The 20071-nt window shown below is 40.9% G+C and overlaps 1 protein-coding gene across 6 annotated transcripts in view; it reads right to left on the bottom strand.

Moving 5' to 3' along the window:
• The window catches only part of nr5a2 (nuclear receptor subfamily 5, group A, member 2), a 50376-nt gene that overhangs the window by 26019 nt on the left and 4286 nt on the right, over positions 1–20071 (bottom strand). For all 6 annotated transcript variants that reach the window (XM_035415973.1, XM_035415971.1, XM_035415976.1 and 3 more), the window contains 3 exons: positions 17698–17816; positions 15231–15372; positions 11920–12566 (listed from right to left, as the gene is read on the bottom strand). In XM_035415973.1, coding sequence (XP_035271864.1) covers positions 11920–12566; positions 15231–15372; positions 17698–17816 — 908 coding nt within the window. The remainder of the gene's footprint in view (positions 1–11919; positions 12567–15230; positions 15373–17697; positions 17817–20071) is intronic.

The following is a 20071-nucleotide window of genomic DNA, read 5'->3' as shown; positions in this document are numbered from 1 at the left end:
CGTGCGGTGCCAGATTAGCAAATGCAGGCGCTGGGACTGCCGGCTGCCGCGGTGAATGAGAATAAGCACGGCCTCTCTGCGGGAGGCCCTGATTGGCTCCACAGGGTCAGCAGACATCAATCTGCTTCTGCACGCCGGGCGGCCAACACTAGAAGGGCCGGCCTGATGGACTGCCGAATCGATAGTGCTGAAACATACAGATTGATCAGTTCCCACGGTGACCACATTAACTGACTCCAGAGTCAAACCCCTGACCTGTGCATCTGAGTCCATTCAAAAGCCCCCCCCCCCCACCCCCCCACCACCCATTTTCACCACAATGAAAAGTAAATGTAGCCAGGCATCTCCTAATAACAATTTCCTATATAGCTCAGTTGTCAGTTTCTGTCAGTTTATATATTGCCCAAGCTACAGCTACCCATTCATTGTTGACCCATATGCAGTCTTTTAGGTAAATATAACTTCTGTGACAAGCATTGATGTCTGTACAATACAGTACATCCAAAAGTAAAGAACATCTGATTTTGATAAATATTCAGCCATGATAAATTCCATACAAATCATGCACTTTTATGCGTCTGTTTCAGATTATATAGTGACATGAGAATGTTTGTAGTAACACTGTGTTTTCAAAGGCATTTCTGTAAGAGACACACTCACAGGCTAAATACTGAAAATTAAATGGAGGCAAAAACCTTCCATTTGGCAACTCAAAATGTTAATATTAAATTCTCAGTATTGAGCAGAACTAAGCAGTGCACTTCCAACAACCACAGGAATTAATCACTGTTGTTAAGAAATGAGTGTCTCCTTTCCGTAAAAACAGAGTATAGGAAAGCAAAATGAAAATGTAAGTTAATCCATTATATTTTTGTGTTAAGCACTGTAGTTCTTCAGATACACACTCACGATAATTTGAAAATGGTCTCTGAGCTTCCATCATGGGATTTGAGGGCTTAAAGCTAAGAAGCTATCAACTAATTATCAAAAAAACAGACCAAGCTAATCAATTATTCAGATGAACATTAGGCTTCTAATATACATGAAGCCATGGGAGCGATATTTCCCTGAAGTACCCCCAAACCAAAATACAGTGAGAAAGTAATGCTTTCCAAATCTGAAATGAGTTCTCACTGTAGACTGGCGATATTGATCTTTCAGCAATGTGCAATCTGCAAGGCACTGCTCTGCATTAGCAGGGCATTGAGTGATTTCTCAAATTCCTCATTTCACGCATTGTTTTATGCGAATCTAGGATTTATGTACTTCTTAATTATAAAACGCCAGTGGTATTTATGCGTTTGTTTGACGCGTCGAAGAAGCCGAAGAAATTATTCTTATTCTCAGTGGCTGCACTGCCAGAGAGGAAGTGGTCACTGTGAATACGCCACGCACTTCCTCCCTGAACTACTCTCCGTTCAGACAAAACTTCAGCCCCCACAAAGTGCTTTTATAGCTGCAGAAACAGCAACACTTGCCTTCATAATGTAGCGAGGTGCGGATAAATTTCAGCCGGATGCAACCTATTAGCAGGTGGGAAATACAACAGCTATCACCAGAAGGGCTGATGTTTCGGTATCATGTAAACAACACTCAGCCAGCAGCAAATCGATGGCCAAATATTCCCTGGTAGCTGCCTGAACTACACCTCTGATGAACTGAAATTTTAAATAGTAAATAAGAACGTTCTTCACTGCCAGCCCCCATAGCAAATTAAAGGTGTAAAAAAAGATGAGGCATAGCTGCACGCTTATAGAACAATGAGCCTTTCTTTAAATTGTGACACAGCCTGCCTCTTAATTGAAAAACCTTCCTAATATTTAACACACTCTACCCAGTCACCTGCTCCTATTTTCACTTTGCCAAATCCAACGTCAACACATCTCCTCAGGTGGTTCCTGTGGCTGTAAATGCTCGAACCTTGAGCCGAAGTGGAATAATTCCCTTAATCATTGTTTCGGAGATCATGAAAATGTCCTTTTATCCCTTGCATGAAGGTGCGTAATAAAATAAAACCATTGTAATACGTGTTATTAAAAAAATATCTGTGCATGGAAACGTTTATCAGTGGGCCATGCCAACTGGTGTTCTGGGCAGGCCGTCAGAAAAAAAAGAAAGATGTAAAATGGGCTAATGAACAGGTGGCTTTGTCCAATTTTAGCAACCGTGCTAAAGACATTTTCTGGTGAAGGGCCTCATGAATTTTGCCCATCATAACTCCTTGCATATAACGTTACCCATCTGAAACGCACATGTCATTCATCAAAGTGCAAATCTAATCACACACGTTGGCTAAATATAAATGCCCTGTAAGCTTACACTGCACATTGCCTGTCTACGAGGGTCTGCTGGTTATCTATTGTCTTTTGACTCATTCAGTGAGCCTCTGTCCAAAATAGACAGCTGTAAATAAGTGGCAGAAATAGACACTGAAGACAACTGCTGACAATTTCAGACACGCCACAGAGACACGATTGAATAAACACGGGAAACAAAAACCATGCAACGCAATAAAATTAGACAGGGTGCTTTTAAAAAATCTAAATGAAAACAATGAGCAATAAAATGTTTGACATCACCTTCTTGTGTTGCATGGACAATAAAAATGGCCCCACTGAACAACCTTTTGGTCTAAGTTAAAAAAAAAACCCAGCCCAAAAAGACTAGAGAATCTATGAATTGCTGCTAATTTAATTTAGAACTGGCCTGAATTAACATATGACCTAAAGGGAACTTACAGTACACACAAGCATAGCAGCCTATCTTTACTGCCCTTGATAACACTTTTCCATCATTCAAGTCATGTGCCAATTGCGCTGACCTGAGATTATTTATCTTAATCAGACGCAAATTTTTCCAATTTTGTGCGTTTGTGTGTCGAGGCCATGTGGTGCTGTGAGATGTCCACAGAGTTCCAGAATAAGCTCGAATAAGCTCTACCATCCCAGCGGTAGTCTGGGAAAGAAAGTGAAGTAAAATTCTGTTTTGTATTGGGCAGCAGAGGCCATTAAAAAACAGGCACAAGGCGGAGTTGATTTGTTAGCAAGCTGTCCTCTAAAATTCTGCAATATCCACTTTGTTTACCAATTTTTCCCTTCGCCCTGCCGATTTTTCTCTTCAGTATGACACGGCACAATCACGGTCACGGACAGAGCAAGACACCATTAACAGCTCCTTCCTCCATCTTCGCTTTAAGAGGCGCTTGACCCGCCAATCAGAAAAGGCTTTTACCCTAATCATCAAAAATGAGCTTACATTTACGCCGTGTTTTTCCAAGACGAGAGAGACCGCTCATAAAAGTGAATTGCACAGCGCAAACTTTTGAGCTGCAAAGGGAGGAGGCAAAAATAAGCCTTTTCAATTAGGACTTCCAGAAGCAGTTAAAGAAGGCCACGTATTTCCAGTGAGAGACAACACGGAAGACTCTGGCAGGATGAGTCTATCAGCTCTCAGCTAGGAACTTGTAGTACATGACAGCCTTTTATCCCTCATCAAAGCAACAAGTGGATGAACAGACTCTCTGGATAACACTCCTCCTTCATGTCTCCATGTCTCTGTAGGATTTCAGACCCCTAAATCTTTCCTTTTAACAAGTGCACATGCTTCCTTCCTCCAGTCACTCCAGTCCCAGGGGAATGGGGCAAGGCATTCTGGGACACTTCTCCAGGTGGGGCCAGGGCAGGAGAGAGACCGGGCACAGGGTAATAGATGGCTGTCCAGACAGACCAGGCAGCAAGCGGTCTTCTGTGGTCACACGGTCAGGGCAATTTAGCATGATGTTACGCACGCCATCGCTGCTACAAAATCCAAGGGAATCAGCAGAAAGTGAATGGAAATATAATTACTTCAATCCTGCTGTCTCAACACACACACACACACACATACATACATATACTGTGTATACATATATATATATATATATATATATATATATATATAGCTGTGTTAAATCATACACGCTTGCAGTATATCTGTGTTAAATCATACATCTTGCAGCATACTGTATCTGTTTCAAATCAATATGAGCACTTAGCTGGCCCTTCTTTAATGCTTTACATTCATATTTCTTTTTTTAAAAGTACTGGAAGATTTATAACTGGCCATTTTAACCTTTTTCATTGGTATTGTAATGAAAGCTGCATCCACCTTCTTCCCTGTGTGTTTACCTCCCTGACAAAATAGAAGTCTCTGTGGATAAGTCAGGCCACGATCTCTACTTTTGTAACGGTACAGAACCCTGATTCACAATAAAAAAAATGTGCGTACCAAAAAAAAAAGATCCCAATGCTGAATAATTTATGAATGAAAAGAAGCCTTTGTGAGCTTCCCCCTGCTATATCACCCCCCTGATCAAACGGATACTGTTACCACTGAAATAGCAGCCTTAAAAAAGCAGCGTGCCAGAAGGCCGGTATGGAGCCCGCAACTGAGCATGTGCGAGGCAGAGGTTAAAGAGAGCTCAGCAAAAAAAAAGAAGAAAAAAAAAGAAAAAAAAATGTACAGGAGCAGGCCTTACAAAAACTCACACGGCATCTCCAATTGTGGCTGCTGGGGGAAGGGGATATCATCTATCAGTGGACAAATGCAGGGATGAGAATGCTGCTCCTCAAATGAAATAATATATCTTTGAAAGCCTATGCCCGCAGTAGGCCCAAAGCCCATATATCAAGCCGGAGCGGCTGGTGGATCCGGTCCAGGGCCATTAACCTCCCACCTGTTTCCCCCTGTCCTTCACGATGCGCCCCTGCCCTTGGTGCTGCTCCGGTCCCTTGTTCATCTTCCCCAGCGGGCGCTAATGTAAAGCAGAGGGGGCCTGCGGAATAATTCAAATGCAATGGACCAGGGACACAGTTACAAATCTCTGCCAGCCGCGCAGTGACTCACATGTGCAGTTTGTCAGAAGTGTGCCGGGTGACCTCACTGACAGCCCCCGGGAATATATATGGCCCGCGAGTTCACAGATCACACCTAAAACACCTTATTAATTTCTCTGGTTACGGGGCGTAAAAATCCCAATCAGCAACCTGCACCTTGAAATTGAACCGCTTAAGATAAGGTTGATGCGAAAGGAAAAAAAAAAAAATCACACATTTTACAAAAGTAAATGTATGTAATAACTGTAAGAAATACACACCACAGAAAATATACACCGTACACCACAGCGAGGCTAGCAATGGTGTACCCTGTCTCCCTGAAATAGATCTATGTTGTACATTTAAAAATTTAAAATACCGTGTCAAATAAAAAACAACTAGATCCCAGTATGGATAATGGATATATAAATGCAATTAGTAAATGAAGGTTAATGAAGATTTTATAATCATTGTAAACATTAGGGACACTATATTGGCTGGCTGTACTCTGCCCTCATTTAAACCAAACAAAAGTGAGTTTTGGTGCAGCAGAATGCAGAGTGGTACAGTCAGTGCTGTACTGCAGGGTGGTATAGAGAGGGGTGTTTGGTATGCAGAGTGGTACAGTCAGTGCTGTACTGCAGGGTGGTATAGAGAGACTGTTTGGTGTGCAGACTGGCACAGTCAGTGCAGAGCTGCAGGGTGGTATAGAGAGGGGTGTTTGGTATGCAGAGTGGTACAGTCAGTGCTGTACTGCAGGGTGGTATAGAGAGGGGTGTTTGGTATGCAGAGTGGTACAGTCAGTGCAGAGCTGCAGGGTGGCTTAGAGAAGACTGGCGTGCAGACTGGCACAGTCAGTGCAGAGCTGCAGGGCGGTATAGAGAGACTGTTTGGTGTGCAGACTGGCACAGTCAGTGCTGTACTGCAGGGTGGCATACAGAGACCGTTTGGTGTGCAGATTGGCATACTCAGGCACAGGGTACTGAGTAGTACTGGGCAGAGTGACATTGTGCACATCAGCACAGTGAAATATAGAAGGTCTGGCTCAGGCCAGCACAGTATACAATGTCAGGCCTGGTTCCCAGTGCAGTATGTCTTTCCCCAGCTGCTTTTCCAATAAGGCCCAGTCCCGCTGCTGGGTACAGTCTCAGGAACAAGGCTTAATACAGTCCTCCTTACTTAATGGCTGGTCTGGTATTGTCATCCATGCTACTTTGTAAAAAAAATAAAAAATTACAAAACTGTCCCCTAACAGCTGTGAAAAGATGAAAATAAATATTGGAGCCATATGTCAAAGCACTGCAGGATTTGCACTGTTGAGTTTTATCCGCCTTTACCACTACATATGTGTGCGCAATGTGCATATACGTGTGTGTGAATACATGTGAGCGCAAAGGGGAGTGTGAATGAGAATGTGTGTGTGCGCGCGGGCGTATGTGTGTACCTGTGTGTGAGAGAGACAAAAGAGAAAGAGAGAAAGAGAGAGTGTGCATAGATGTGGTTTACATGTGTGTATAGACAAGCCAGCATAGGATCATTTAGAAAAGCCTCAAGTGCGACAGAATAAAGATGCCATGTTATTTGTCCTTACCTGGCAACTTTTCTATATTTACAACACTTTATTATTCACATTCATGGACAAATATAAATTGCATGTCGAATCGAAGTTGTTTTGACAGGTCTATAATGAGTTATGGAAAAGAACAACATTAAAAAAAAAAAAAAAGAACGGCAGCTACAGATGCAGTAAAGTACAATAAAGAAATATATTTGGTGCATGTGTCAATTCTGTCCTATTGTGTTCAGAAGCCTGGGGAAAACTCTGCCCTACGCGTCCTAAGTGGTAAACAATGGCAGCACGCTGAACGCAGGGGTGATCTCCCTGGGTGTGAGTCACTCTCCGCATTCTTCTGGACCCCTCAAACAATCGAGCAGTGGGAAGAGGTCCTCGCACTCCACCTCCTCAGTGACAGCTCCCGCATTGTGCCACAGGCACATCCGCTTCCCCGCTCCCAGGGCGAGCCACGCACGACAGGCCAGGTGTTACAGTGCAGCGCGCTGCCATTTCCAAGAACGACGGGAGAGACACAGAGACGACGGGAAAGAGACACAGAGACGACGGGAGAGACACAGAGACGACGGGAGAGACACAGAGACGACGGGAGAGACACAGAGACGACGGGAGAGACACAGAGACGACGGGAAAGACACAGAGACGGCGGGACAGAGACACAGAGACGACGGGACAGAGACACAGAGACGACGGGAGAGACACAGAGACGACGGGAGAGACACAGAGACGACGGGACAGAGACAGAGACGACGGGAGAGACACAGATACGGCGGGACAGAGACACAGAGACGACGGGACAGAGACACAGAGACGACGGGAGAGACACAAAGACGACGGGACAGAGACACAGAGACGACGGGAGAGACACAGAGACGACGGGAAAGAGACACAGAGACGACGGGAAAGACACAGAGACGACGGGAAAGAGACACAGAGACGACGGGAAAGAGACACAGAGACGACGGGACAGAGACACAGAGACGACAGGAGAGACACAGAAACGACGACGGGACAGAGACACAGAGACGACGGGAGAGACACAGAGACGACGTGAGAGACACAGAGACGACGGGAAAGAGACAGAGACAGCGTTTGTCTGTCTCTTCTTCTTTTTCAGAGTGGACAGATATTTTAAAAATATATATACGTGCGCACCGTTTTTTTTAGCAGCTTGTCCCTTTTGGAATGGTGGCTTAAGGAAAATATGGGTCGGCACAATAACTGGCAGAATTGAGGGACTGAATGAATTTCATTTAAAATAATATAATTCCTTCATAAGTCCAATTTGAGGATGATGTTCTCATTCAGAGAATTGTAACAGTCTGTGACACAATTAATCTTGATTGAATCAATGTGGTTAAGTAGCACAATCTGAACTGTTCAAAGCTGAAATGGTTTCGAGAGGCTGGTCAGATGAAAACTTCCAATGAAGTAGCTTTTGGAACAAGTCTTTCAAGGGAGCATGCCATTTTAATTTAATTTTTTAAGTGCTCCACAAAAAATAATTGAAAGGTCTTTCTTTTTAAAATAGCATAAAATCTAGGTATTTATGATTTTTCTAACCAGCTCCAAATCATGGAAATCAATTCTTTAAACACTTTTGACAGGTTTCTTTTGTAACACGCAGGTCTCTTACCAGTGAAATTCTTTTGTTCCACTAAGCTAATAATAGCTGGCAGACATTGGTGTATTTATAGGTACTTAGGAGCTCAGCCTTTGAGAACTTCTTACTCACTTGTGTATCCTGTGTTTATATGTGACCAGCCTCATTTTTCACGACAAACTTTATTCACACGTTAATGCTCAAACAAAATATGATGACAGCATTGTTCAGCTACACACTGATCTCCGGCAGTCTCTGAAAATGCTTTAGAAGGGATCTGGCCTTAACTGTCACCACTGCAGAAGAATTCAGTAATCTCCACAGTCCGTGATAAGCACTCACAAACAGAAACCTCGGACTATCTTTAGATTGATGTGGTGAGAACTGCTGTCTTGTGGCACCAAAATAAGTAAATAAATAAAGATATGAACATAATTGATCTTTTGGCCTGTGACTACAATTTGCCCGATGAAGGAACGAAGTTGCAAAAAATACATACAGTCTTCCATTAGTCTTACTGTAATCAACAGAATAAGTAATGGATTCGATTGTATTGCCACATTTGAGAAAATACGAAAAGAAAAAATGGCTTTATCGCTTATTGTACATACTCACTTTGTATCGCTGATACTGTCAGCAATCACGTAGCATAACCTAGGTCAATCTACTGCTAGAAAAGAAAAATCTCCAGTATGTTAATAACACTACATGAATAAAGAGAAATAAATACGCGGACCGCTTTTGTGTTATGAAGGACACCAGCGGAAGGCCTGTTATTATGCTTTTATACGCACTGTGTCCCTTCACGAATGTAAAAAATGGACTTAAATATGTAGCAGTGCCTATGTGCAGGACGATGTCAAGTTAAGAACGACAGCTCGGGGAAGGTCTAGAGATGGAATAATCATTGAGCATAAAATGAAATTTCTATAACATTCCAGTGAAAAAGAAAACAGTAACGCCAGTCATTAACTAACCAACCGTAATGCAATGGCTGTGCTGAAACATCTGACATTGTCTTTCTAGAATTATCAGTTGTGGCTGTACGTCATAACTTTATTAGTATGACTGCATCTGTCAATTAGTTTAACATTACTATAAACCTACGATTCTGGCATATGGATTTTTTATCGAATCAACCCCTATCGCTACTTCACAGCTCAGGGAACTGTAAGAGTGCCCAAAAACCCCATGTGTGAGCTATTGTAAGACCAATTCCATCAGTGAAAATCTTACTGAGGGTATTTAAAGGGACTGTTTTCAAGACTTAAAACGATTGGATGAATAACAAAAAAACTGTAATAACAGGCAAATGTACACAGTCAACATATTTACTGAATGCAGTAAATTGAGCTAAATGTCATGTGAGTTGAGGTTGGCAATTATGTTAAACGTCAGTGGTTGAGGTTGTCGGTTGTGTTAAATGTTTGTGGGTTGAGGTCTTTGATTGTGTTAAAAGTTAATGGATAAGGGTCATCGGTTGTGTTCAGTGTCAGTGGGTTGATGTTCTGAGAAAGCTCACTCCTTGACCTCGAGCTCTATGGTGACAGCACAATCCACTGTGTATGCATGCACACACACACACACACACACACACATACACGTGAGCGCATGCACATCCGCACACACGGAACACCACATCTACTAATCATTTTAGCGGTGAAATCAGGACGGTTTAAAAGACAACCATTTGCATCACAGGATTTGCTCTATACACTAGCATTAGCACCATAAGCGTCACAGGTACTAAACTAATACAGTATCACAAGGGATAAATTTGAGTGACTGCATAGTTGTCAGTACATACAAGAGGTATGAATATGTTCATATAAATAGCTGTAATATGTTTGTGGCACTATGATGCTTGGTTGAGAATTTGTACTTTGCTGGTAAGGTAACACTGTGCAAATGACTACAAGCTGACTGCTTTCCTCACCGTTCCCTTTAATAAACGCAGTGGTTTGTTGGTCTTCTAGTTTGTATTTGTGGCATACTTGACACAAATATATATCCTGAGTCTTCCTCACCTTCCTTTGTTTAAACTGAAGGGGATTACTCTGGATTTTCACCGATCACCCTCACTAAGCTTTTGGATTAACAATAGCTGTACAAGTACTGACTAATTAGAACAGGGACTCTCGAGAGCTTGCCGATGCTGGCAGATGAGTTTTCCGACCTGTGCTGTTGTAGGCCATTTAGTTTAAAGAGACTGAGCAAAAGTACCTCCACTTATGTAGTAATTTCAGTTGCGCTCTCGTCTGCAATAGATACACCTCCTTGTTCTGTTATAGAAGCTTCACAAAACAATCACAGGGGTGCCAGAATTACTCCCTATATAAAGCAGAACGTTTTATTATTTGGACAATGAGGTTCCCCCACAAGTAAATAAAGCTAATATAACTAGTCATTAGCGCACATAATGACATTTTGGACTGAAGTGAGGGTGGGCATAAATTGTAAGAGGATTTGGGTGAAAACACTGGGATGAGCTTTTTGAGTACGGTATGTCATACTACAGTGTGGTCATTCAAAGTAATTGTAAAAACAATTCTGGCCTGTGCAACCACACCCACTTCATTTCACAAGCACTGAAGTACAGTACATCTCATGCTAATTTACTAACAAAAATGCCAGACAGGGATTTGCCGTATGATAAATGTCAGTGTGCATTTTAAAATCTATTCAAAGGAAACAATAGGGGGGGCATAACAATACCGCAGCACTCGGAAGGTACCATTAGGATTAAAACGTTGCAGTGAAAGGTCTGCAGAGCGAATATACTGTCCAGGATGAGGACATCAGAGAAAATGGGGAGAAATCCAAACTGTAGGCAAACAGCCACCGAGGCTCATCCCATTCCGTTTGGACCGTTTCACGGTGATCTCAACGTTAACCTTTTCACTGAACAAATAAACCTCAGAGCGCAAATTATGTTATGCGTGCAAGCGCTGGAAAAATGTCTGTTCTCAGAGGACTACTGCGGGGATTATCAGAGTTTCACAGGAAGGTTTGCTCACATGTTTTAGGGATTTTTTTTGTTGCTTAGGTAGGGGGCAGTCAGTGCTCTGAATAAAAAACAAAAAGGAGGGAAGAATAGGTCAGTTCTTCTGTACTTGGGCACACCTTGTCACACAGTAAAATGTCCCGCGTTAATTCAACATGAGCACATGAGTCCAATAGGGAAGATATTTACTCTTTACTGCAAGAGTTTATTTAACACCGAACATTTTACTGTGCAGAGCAAGTTCTTGGCTAACAAGCTCGCTCAGTCTAACAATTTTGCATACTGCTGTCCCCAAATGCTTGACGCCAAAATATGCAGATTTTCTTAGTTCATATTTCTTTGATTCTATGAGCTAAGTTTTGCTTTTTTTCAATAAAAAAAGTGAAATCTTAAGTGCGACAATGAGACATTACACTGCAAAAAACACAGTACTTCACTAAATAATAAATACATAATATAGACACAGTTTTGCTGAAAGGATGGTTTATATTTTTATACTACCCATGGTTCATTTGACATGCAATAAAAGATTATTGGTGAAGTGGCTGAGAAACAAGGTTGTCCAGAACATCTCATAACCAAAACCAAAAGATTTTTTCACATATGGCTGATATGCTGACAATGAGAACAATGGACAGCTGATATGTGCTGAAGAACTGTCCACTACATCGGCATTAGGTGTAGTGAAGACCTGTACCAATTACCAAGACTGCATAACTGTGAATATTCACAGAGATACATTCAGATGTGACACAATGTAAACCCATAATACGTATTTTTTGTTTATATTCTCTTTAAAGCAATTGTAGCCTTATGGTAGTTAACTACTAAGTCTCAATGCTGTATAAATAACACAACACATTGCCAGTTTCCGTTTTACACGTACCTTTAGCTCTCTGAAGAATATGCTGCTCCTTGCCCACTCGACGATGGAAAACAAGGTCTGGTCGGCCATTTTGCACATAAGACCAAAGGTGTTGAGTTTCTCGTGCTTCCCCCGGCTGGCCTGCTCCTGCTGCAGGTAGGCCAGGATCTTGGCCTGCACCTGGGGCTCGTCGGGCTCGCACTTCAACAGTTCCACGATGAGGTGGGGGAAGCCGTGCGGGGAGCTGGTCTGGTACGTGTCCATGTAGGGGTAGCCCATGAGGGACTCGGGCGAGCTGGTGTAGGGGTCGGGGTACTCGGACTTGATGGTGCGGCTCTGAAAGTGGCTGTAGGCCTGATAGCTCTGCAGGCCCCCGTGCGTGGGCATGGCCATGCTGATGGGCGAGGTGACGAAGGGGCTGCGGTCGTAGTCTGTGGGGGGCAAGGCAGCGTGGCTTAGAGGTAGGCCCTTGGAGGCAGAGTGGATGTTCTGGATGGCCGAAGATATCGTCAGGTCCGTGGGCACGCTCTGCATCACCTGAGTCATGGCTTCGATTTTGAGTCCGTTTGCTCGGATCAGTGCCTTCTTCTGTTGCTTGAGGGCCCGGTCGCGCTTATACATCGGCCCAAACTTGTTACGGCCCCCTCGCATGCGGTCCGCCCTCACAGCTGTCAGGGATTGAAAAGGGAGAAGGAACGCACGCACACAAACACATACGGTCAACCTCCATAAAAGAGACAACAGCAAACTGTAAGCAGTACACCAACCTCAAGCACATTGTTCAGGTCAAACAAAATAGCTGTAGAGTAGGAATATAATTAGAGATTCCTTTTCACATGCCAACGCTAATTCACATCGAACTTTCTTAATAAATATTACATGATATTCATTACAGTTTCAATTTTAAAAAAGGGTTCTGAGTGCTAGTTACAGACTGCCCTGAGCCAATCAGTGCCATGAGCCTTCATGAAAAGTGAACTGTACGAAAAAACACGAAAAGAAAATAAACAGTGAGTCAACCCTGAGAATGAGCGCAGACAAAATAAACAACGAAGGGTAAACAAATCTTCAAATCTCTCAAATTCAACCAAAAATAAACAAATAAATGAAAAATATCATGGGTATGGAGAATAAATCCAAACAGAGACAAACATATCATTCGTGAAACATGCCATTTGGAGGCTGTGTTTTGCTTCTTTTATTTGGTGTCTGGGGCACATGTTAATTATTCATGCTTAATTGTTTCTCTTTTGTGCTGGCAGAAGAGCTGATGTTCTCCTACATAGTTGGCAGGTGGACGATTTCTTTTTTTTGGGGTGGGGGGGGGGGTACCAGTGGCCCATCTCCCTAGTGGTCACTGGGACTGGTTGCGGTGTCCATGGTTAACATTATGGCTTCTAATATCTTAAGAATAAAAAATAACGAAATCAAATCCGGCTCAACAGCTGCCTTGGGAGTAATTTTAATGGTCTCTGTCACAGCAGTGTCTGTCGTTGCCACACAGATCTGAGAGACCAGAGAGGGGGTCTCGCTGAGCCTTGGCTCCACTGAAGGCACGGCACATCCGCTCAGGAACCTCAGACGGCCCTGCCACACACGCGGCTCGCCCAGCCGTCCGCTGGAGGTGATGTTTGGCGCCGTTTTATCTCAGGGATTAGCGTAGCGTTAAAAATTTATTGCAAAAAAACCCCCCGCGTATCCATTAAACATTATTGTAGGGACTTTAACTATTAATGATTCCAAGCAACAAGGTAATTAATGAGCTGAAGACTAATAGTTATTCCTTTTGGGAAAACACAATTAGGTCTGGACCTGAGAGTCGGATCGCGAATACACGTTTTGGTTACATTTTTTGCGTCTAATTAAACAAGGTTATTTACATGCATGTCATACAGAATTGTCTGCAGCTGTAAAATAAATAATTAATATCATTTTGCAATTCCATGGCTGTTTTCATATTTGAAGAAAATCCAAGTGATAAACTTAGCAGACTACACGCTGTACATTATTCAGCGATTCATTGCATTTTCATTTACTAGAATACTAAACGAATATGAAACAGTATTTCTGCAGTATTAGTGTCCAACCCTGGGCCCAAAATAAAATTTGGCACCACGTACACCACATTTAAAACACATTTCATTTTATATATTTACTATACAAATATTGCTGTTTACTTGCTTTATTGCACATTTCTAGATAATAAAAATGTATCCAATTTACATACAGTCATACATTATGTAACGTAAAATTTAAATTAATGCCATCTGGAAGGCATCCAACACATTTTCTAAATGGTTCATGCATTTTCTAAATCTACAAATTAAAGAGTGATCCAGTCTCACTCCAAAAGAAGCAAACCTTATAAAACTAAACTGGGACTTGGTTCAGGAAAATTACTCAAAACCTCCTGCAAAACAACTGGCATTCTGAATAACATTTTTAAGCGGTAATGTATCAGTACAGACAGGGGTCTCCATGCACTATCAGCATGACTGAATCTTTCATGCAGACATGGCTCAGTTATGTCTGAGCCCTTCAGATAGTATGACCCAAATCTGTTCAGGGTTGAGCCCATATCTCACCCTCTTATTCCAGTATCATCTGTATGTCTAAGGATATACAGCAACAATACACACAACGTACATATCTTCTTTATATTCTCAAAGTGTCCTTCAACCAACTGTGTAACTTGAGATAAACCGTTTGTGAAAAATATATCAAAAATAACATAGTACACTGAAATACTTTGCGTGAAATACATACAGTACAGAAATTAATTTCAGAGATTATTGAAAATGGCCTGCCTTGAATCTCATGCATTTTAAAGCCAGACATCGCCGGTTATGGTTGGTCATGCATCCACTTATAAACACATGCATGTTTATGTTGTGGTCCTCACGACGAGCTTTCCTATCCTGCCCTAGAGATTGCGGCAACACTCAAAAACAAAAACCGCCAAGCTAACAAGCCACCGCAGGGCCTAGGGCATCCTGAAGCTAACGTGAAATCAAATCAAAGGAAAATAAGACCCAAAATGACAGCATAGGAAATTTCCCCCTCCAGCAGTCCACAATTAAGAGTAATTCAAAAAATTACTACAAAAGCACCATTTCGAACGGGTAAAAGAAAAAGACTTCAGATAGCATGTATAAAAGCAAAGCAGAATGAATGAAATTATTTTTAAAAAAGGAGTTTGTTCATTCTCCGTGTCAGCTGAGTAAGGTTCGTTTAAACGTACGCTCTCCCGTAATGAGGTAGCTTTATGTCATTTCCCCGCCTCCAGCCGGAGGCATAACCCAGACAGAATGACGAAACGAAGACGCCCTCACCTTCCAGCTTCATGCCGACAGTGAGACACTTCTGAAAGCGGCAGTAGGGACAGCGCTTCCTCTGCGTTTTGTCGATCTGGCAGCTCTGGTTCTCTATACACGTGTACCTCTTATTGTTCTGAACGGTTCGCTTGAAGAAGCCCTGGGGAAAAACACAAATGAAGGCGTCAGATTTGCCTCAGAGGTTTACGCAGTGCACTAAATAATGCCCACAGGTGCAAGCCTGTACTCGCACACAGGTGAATGCACACACATTAAAGTTTGCATGCCAGTGTATAATACTTTCTCTCGTATAACAATGTCTGTTACATGTGATCACAATCAAACACCCAATGCACACTTTATAAGGAAAACAGCTTAACTATCATTCAATCATAAGCAAACTTGTGATTGAATAACAAGCAAAAATAATTTAAAGACACCAAATATCACATCTGATTAAATTTGATAGATTTCATCAGAAGGAGAAATGGCTGGACAGTTTCAATGTAATGCCGCATAGGAGCCGATCATTACACACTACAGTTCATGAAAAGCGTAATAAAATGGGAATTCAAGCACTGCACAAAGTAGTAGGCTTCTGACTTCTAAATAGGATGTTTGAACGTCATCTGCACAATACTGGTGACAATACATAAAGAGCACGCATATTTTCGTAAAAAGTTCCAGATATGCCATGCTACAGGTGTTTTAAAAATAAATTAGCAAATATCACGTAAAACGTACATTCTTTTATGTAGAATAGTCTGTGACTGTTTAAAAATATTTAAAATGAACAAAATGAACAAACACAGTACATATAATTACTCACCGTTGTTCACCTATTACAGAACTGAATTGCAATTCAGTTTACCTGGCAACTGGTTGTAATGAGGAAAGATACTCTTGCTAATTTGCTAATATGAAAATTATAACTGTGTGTCAAATACTTCACAGATCACAAATCACATGACATTGCAATATGCAGAATGTATTTACAAAATATATAGGTAAATAGCAGCTGTATTGGTATACATGCATACATAGACCTAAAATGTCTTCAGAATGTTCCTATGAAGTCTCTTCCAGCTGTAGCCTTCATGTTTCAAAAATGACTGCAAAAATCCAATACAGTGTATCCATAATTTAATGTTCTAGGATTATAAGGCTTTGGCTTCAGCATACCTGAATATATTTACTTTGCTGCATAAAAAATATAGGCAGACATTACCTTAGTTCAGATAAAAGCAGAGTACAGGTAGAACTTACCAATTAAAAAAAAAATCTTTTATGCCTGTTTCTTTCTTTTTCCTCACTGGAACTGAATAGAAACACTGTGGTAAATATTACCTTATTTACGATGCCTCCAATATTGCTGGTAAGGTTTTTACTAGAATTATGAGAGGTGTGAAATGCATAAAATATTTCAGAACTAAACTTTTTTCCGTATTGATTTCACTCCTTTACATAGGTGAGGTAACACGTGCATGTGCAACAGATTTAGTTAACGTGCAAAAAACTAAAAGTAAATCTTCACAAGCTCGGCAACCTCATCCAGATAACCTGACGACCTCAAACTTGACTTAACAATTATCTGGCCCATTGACAAAGAATTACACTCGCAGCCATGCCTTTGAAACTGGAAGAACAAGGCTGTGATACGGACACACTGAGTGAGAATGTTTTATTTGGATACAACACACAACTCTCTGTCATATCAGAAAAAGAGCAGAATTAGTCTGCTGTACGTAAGCGAAAAAGAAACCGTATCTCTTTCCCTTCAGAAATCTGAGGCTACATTCAGAGAATACTGCGAAAATTACACCGTAAAATCTGTTCCTGATAAAATGATTCTAATCATAAATTATGTGAACTATTCTGAATAGGAAAGCATTCTGTCACAACACAATCAAATCAAAGCTGATCTGATTACACTACAGCATTTCAGGACTTTTGGGTTGTTTCTACCTATTATTATTATTATTATTATTGTTATTGTTATTGATTGCTTGGCAGACAGTTTTATCCACAGTGACTGAAGATTTTTTTATTTATTTACATTCAGTTTAACAGAACTGCTGTACCTGTTTACGCTGCAGTCTGCACGGGACAGCAAAGCGCTCCGCAGGAGATCTAGACCCTTCGCTCCTAACAGTATAGCCCAATTCACCAAGCTCCACATCACACGCCAATTCTACCTCTCAATCTTTCAGTCAGACACACAAGTGCTTTCCATAGCCCAAGCAGGCAGAGAAATAAAGATCTGGCAAATCCATTATTCCGTTAATTAAATATTAAAAGGCAATACATTTCTGGTAATTGTGTGTATGGTAATAGTTTGACATTTTCCTGCCGTAAATAAAATGCTTTTTGGGAAGAACGCAGCATTCCACAAGTAGATGAGCATAACTCGATCAGCAGTCAAGAAAGAGCAGTACGCTGTCGCACCGAAGACGGGAAAAAAGAAGAAAAGGAAAGCAGGACCAACCTTGCAGCTCTCGCAGGTCAGCAGCCCATAGTGGTATCCAGAAACCTTGTCTCCACACACAGGACACATCTCATCCAGGTCTTCATCATAGGCGTAGTCCATCATTTTAAACTGTGGGGCTGTGAAGCACAAACACACATATTAGCCCATGTCCATCACAATGTGGAAGCCTGCACATGCATAACCTTTGTACTCAGGAAGCCTTTCCTACAGGGGTCTCCATTATACACACAATGCCTACAGCTTGTTTTCTGTATACTTTTATTGTGACCTGTCTTTTAATGGGATTTTTCCAAAGCTGCAGCTGTTATATATTTTATAGTTTGTCTACAACTCCGCACTGATACACTTATACATGTGTGACACTGAACATCCTAAAATCCATGAGCAGGGCAACTGGTACAAATAAATAACAAAGGTGAATCAGACTCTGGCAAGGGTTGTAAAAAGGCACAGTTGTCACATTCTTGAAAAACACATTTTAGTAAAGGTATCCAATCCAGTACATCGTCTTTAAAAACTGACACACAGGGCAAGCACATCTAGTCTATATACATATTCCTACAGTACATTTAAAAAGTATTTCCAAAGGATAATATTTCAGTCCTCATACGAAGAAAGATATACAAGGTATTGTTATCAAAAACTATGGGCATATACAGCAATGTAAATTACATGCTTCTTATTAAAATATTTTCTTATCTCCTTGCTCTTGTGAGCGACAAGGAAAAGTTAAGCGATCATGCAGCGCACCTGACATAAGAAGATAAATAACTGATTCCTGTTTTACTTTGATAGCATTTTTCAATAATTACGATGCTTTGAAACTTCACCAAAAGGCGGGAAATGGTCCTGACAGAGACGACCGATAAGAACAACCAGAGAAAACAGCATTACGGTATGAAGACTGATTTTACTTTCAAACCGTCCGATATTAAATCTTATTTTAAGGGTTAAAACAAAGCAATGAAAATATGCACACTGATATACAAGTAAATTAATTCATAATTACTAACATTTCGAAAATATGCAATGCAAACCATGCAACTCTTACTCTAAAAATTATTTACAACAAGAAATTCACATTTAACAAAATGTTCAATCATAACAAATATATAATCACTGCAAAAATGTAATTGTATCATGCACAATTAAAATGACTTATAATGTCGCTACGCACGCTATAAAAGGGAATGTCCCCTAAACATAGGATTCAATACTGTTAATTCGATTTATTTAAATTATTATCAACAAGTGGTAGTGAGTCAAAGAATCTCCATCAGCGGAAACAAAATAGCATATAGCCAACGCGTGGTTTCAGTGTCACCTACACTTTGCTTCAAAATGCAATATATACCAAAATTATCATTTTGACATTTTTGCTTACAATTACTGAAGAGATTTTCAAATAGACTAACTTATGGCCATCGAAAGGGGACAAATCAGGTACCACTCCAATTTATGTGCAAAATTTCCGTCTTGTCGGTAACTCTCAATATTTTTGACACAACTGAATTGTAAACAGCAACTCGGTTGTCCGAATCGTAAGTGTGGATATATACACAAAACAAAACACAGATGAAAACACTAACGTTTTCAGATGTCTTGGCGAATCAACTTCATATAGCCATTGTAACGGAAGCAGTTTTAGTGGTAGCAGGCTATCGGTTTTTATGCCCGCGGCCAAAGGCACGTGCGAACGGTTTATAGCTTTTCCCTCGAAGTTTAGCACAGGGCTTCACTGGGAAAATTAGCAGTAGACCCAGTGATACGCATACATTCTGAATTGATTTTTAGATAAATACAAGAATTCAGACGAATGGGGCCGTGTTATGCGTAACTTCTAATTTTAGTAATTCCGCATTCAGCAGCTAATTCTTTATCTGATAAATCAGTTTGGCAAACACGTGACTCGGAAGACGGGTGTAGTATTTAAATGACTGAACCTCAGTAATAGTAATAGTGTACAACGCAAAGAAGGCCGACAATCAAACTTTGAAGGAAGGCGCCTGAAATCAAAAATGTACTCGATATTTCCAATTTTGATTATCTTTTACAATTAGTCGAAAATAAATTTGGAAAGGCATTTTATGTTTTTTCTTTTAAAATGCTACATTTTTTGTTTTTAAAAATTAGGATCAACAAAGGCCTATAAAAAACCATACTACAGTTAATATTAACAAATAATATTCATATACATTTACAAATTCCACGTTTTGCATGGCACATGTACCCAATTTAAAGCGTATTAAGTGTAGGCCTACGTGAACTTTTCCCTTTAATTCTATTCAGGTACCATGAACGACATATGAAGAACATTACAATAAAATATTGTAACTTGGATCACACAGCTGCTGTAGAAATCCAATTCATT

Source organism: Anguilla anguilla, chromosome 4, assembly GCF_013347855.1.
Source record: "Anguilla anguilla isolate fAngAng1 chromosome 4, fAngAng1.pri, whole genome shotgun sequence".
Classification (NCBI taxonomy): domain Eukaryota; kingdom Metazoa; phylum Chordata; class Actinopteri; order Anguilliformes; family Anguillidae; genus Anguilla; species Anguilla anguilla.
The sequence above is the reverse complement of the archived record's forward strand: the minus strand, read 5'-3'. Positions and strand labels throughout refer to the sequence as shown.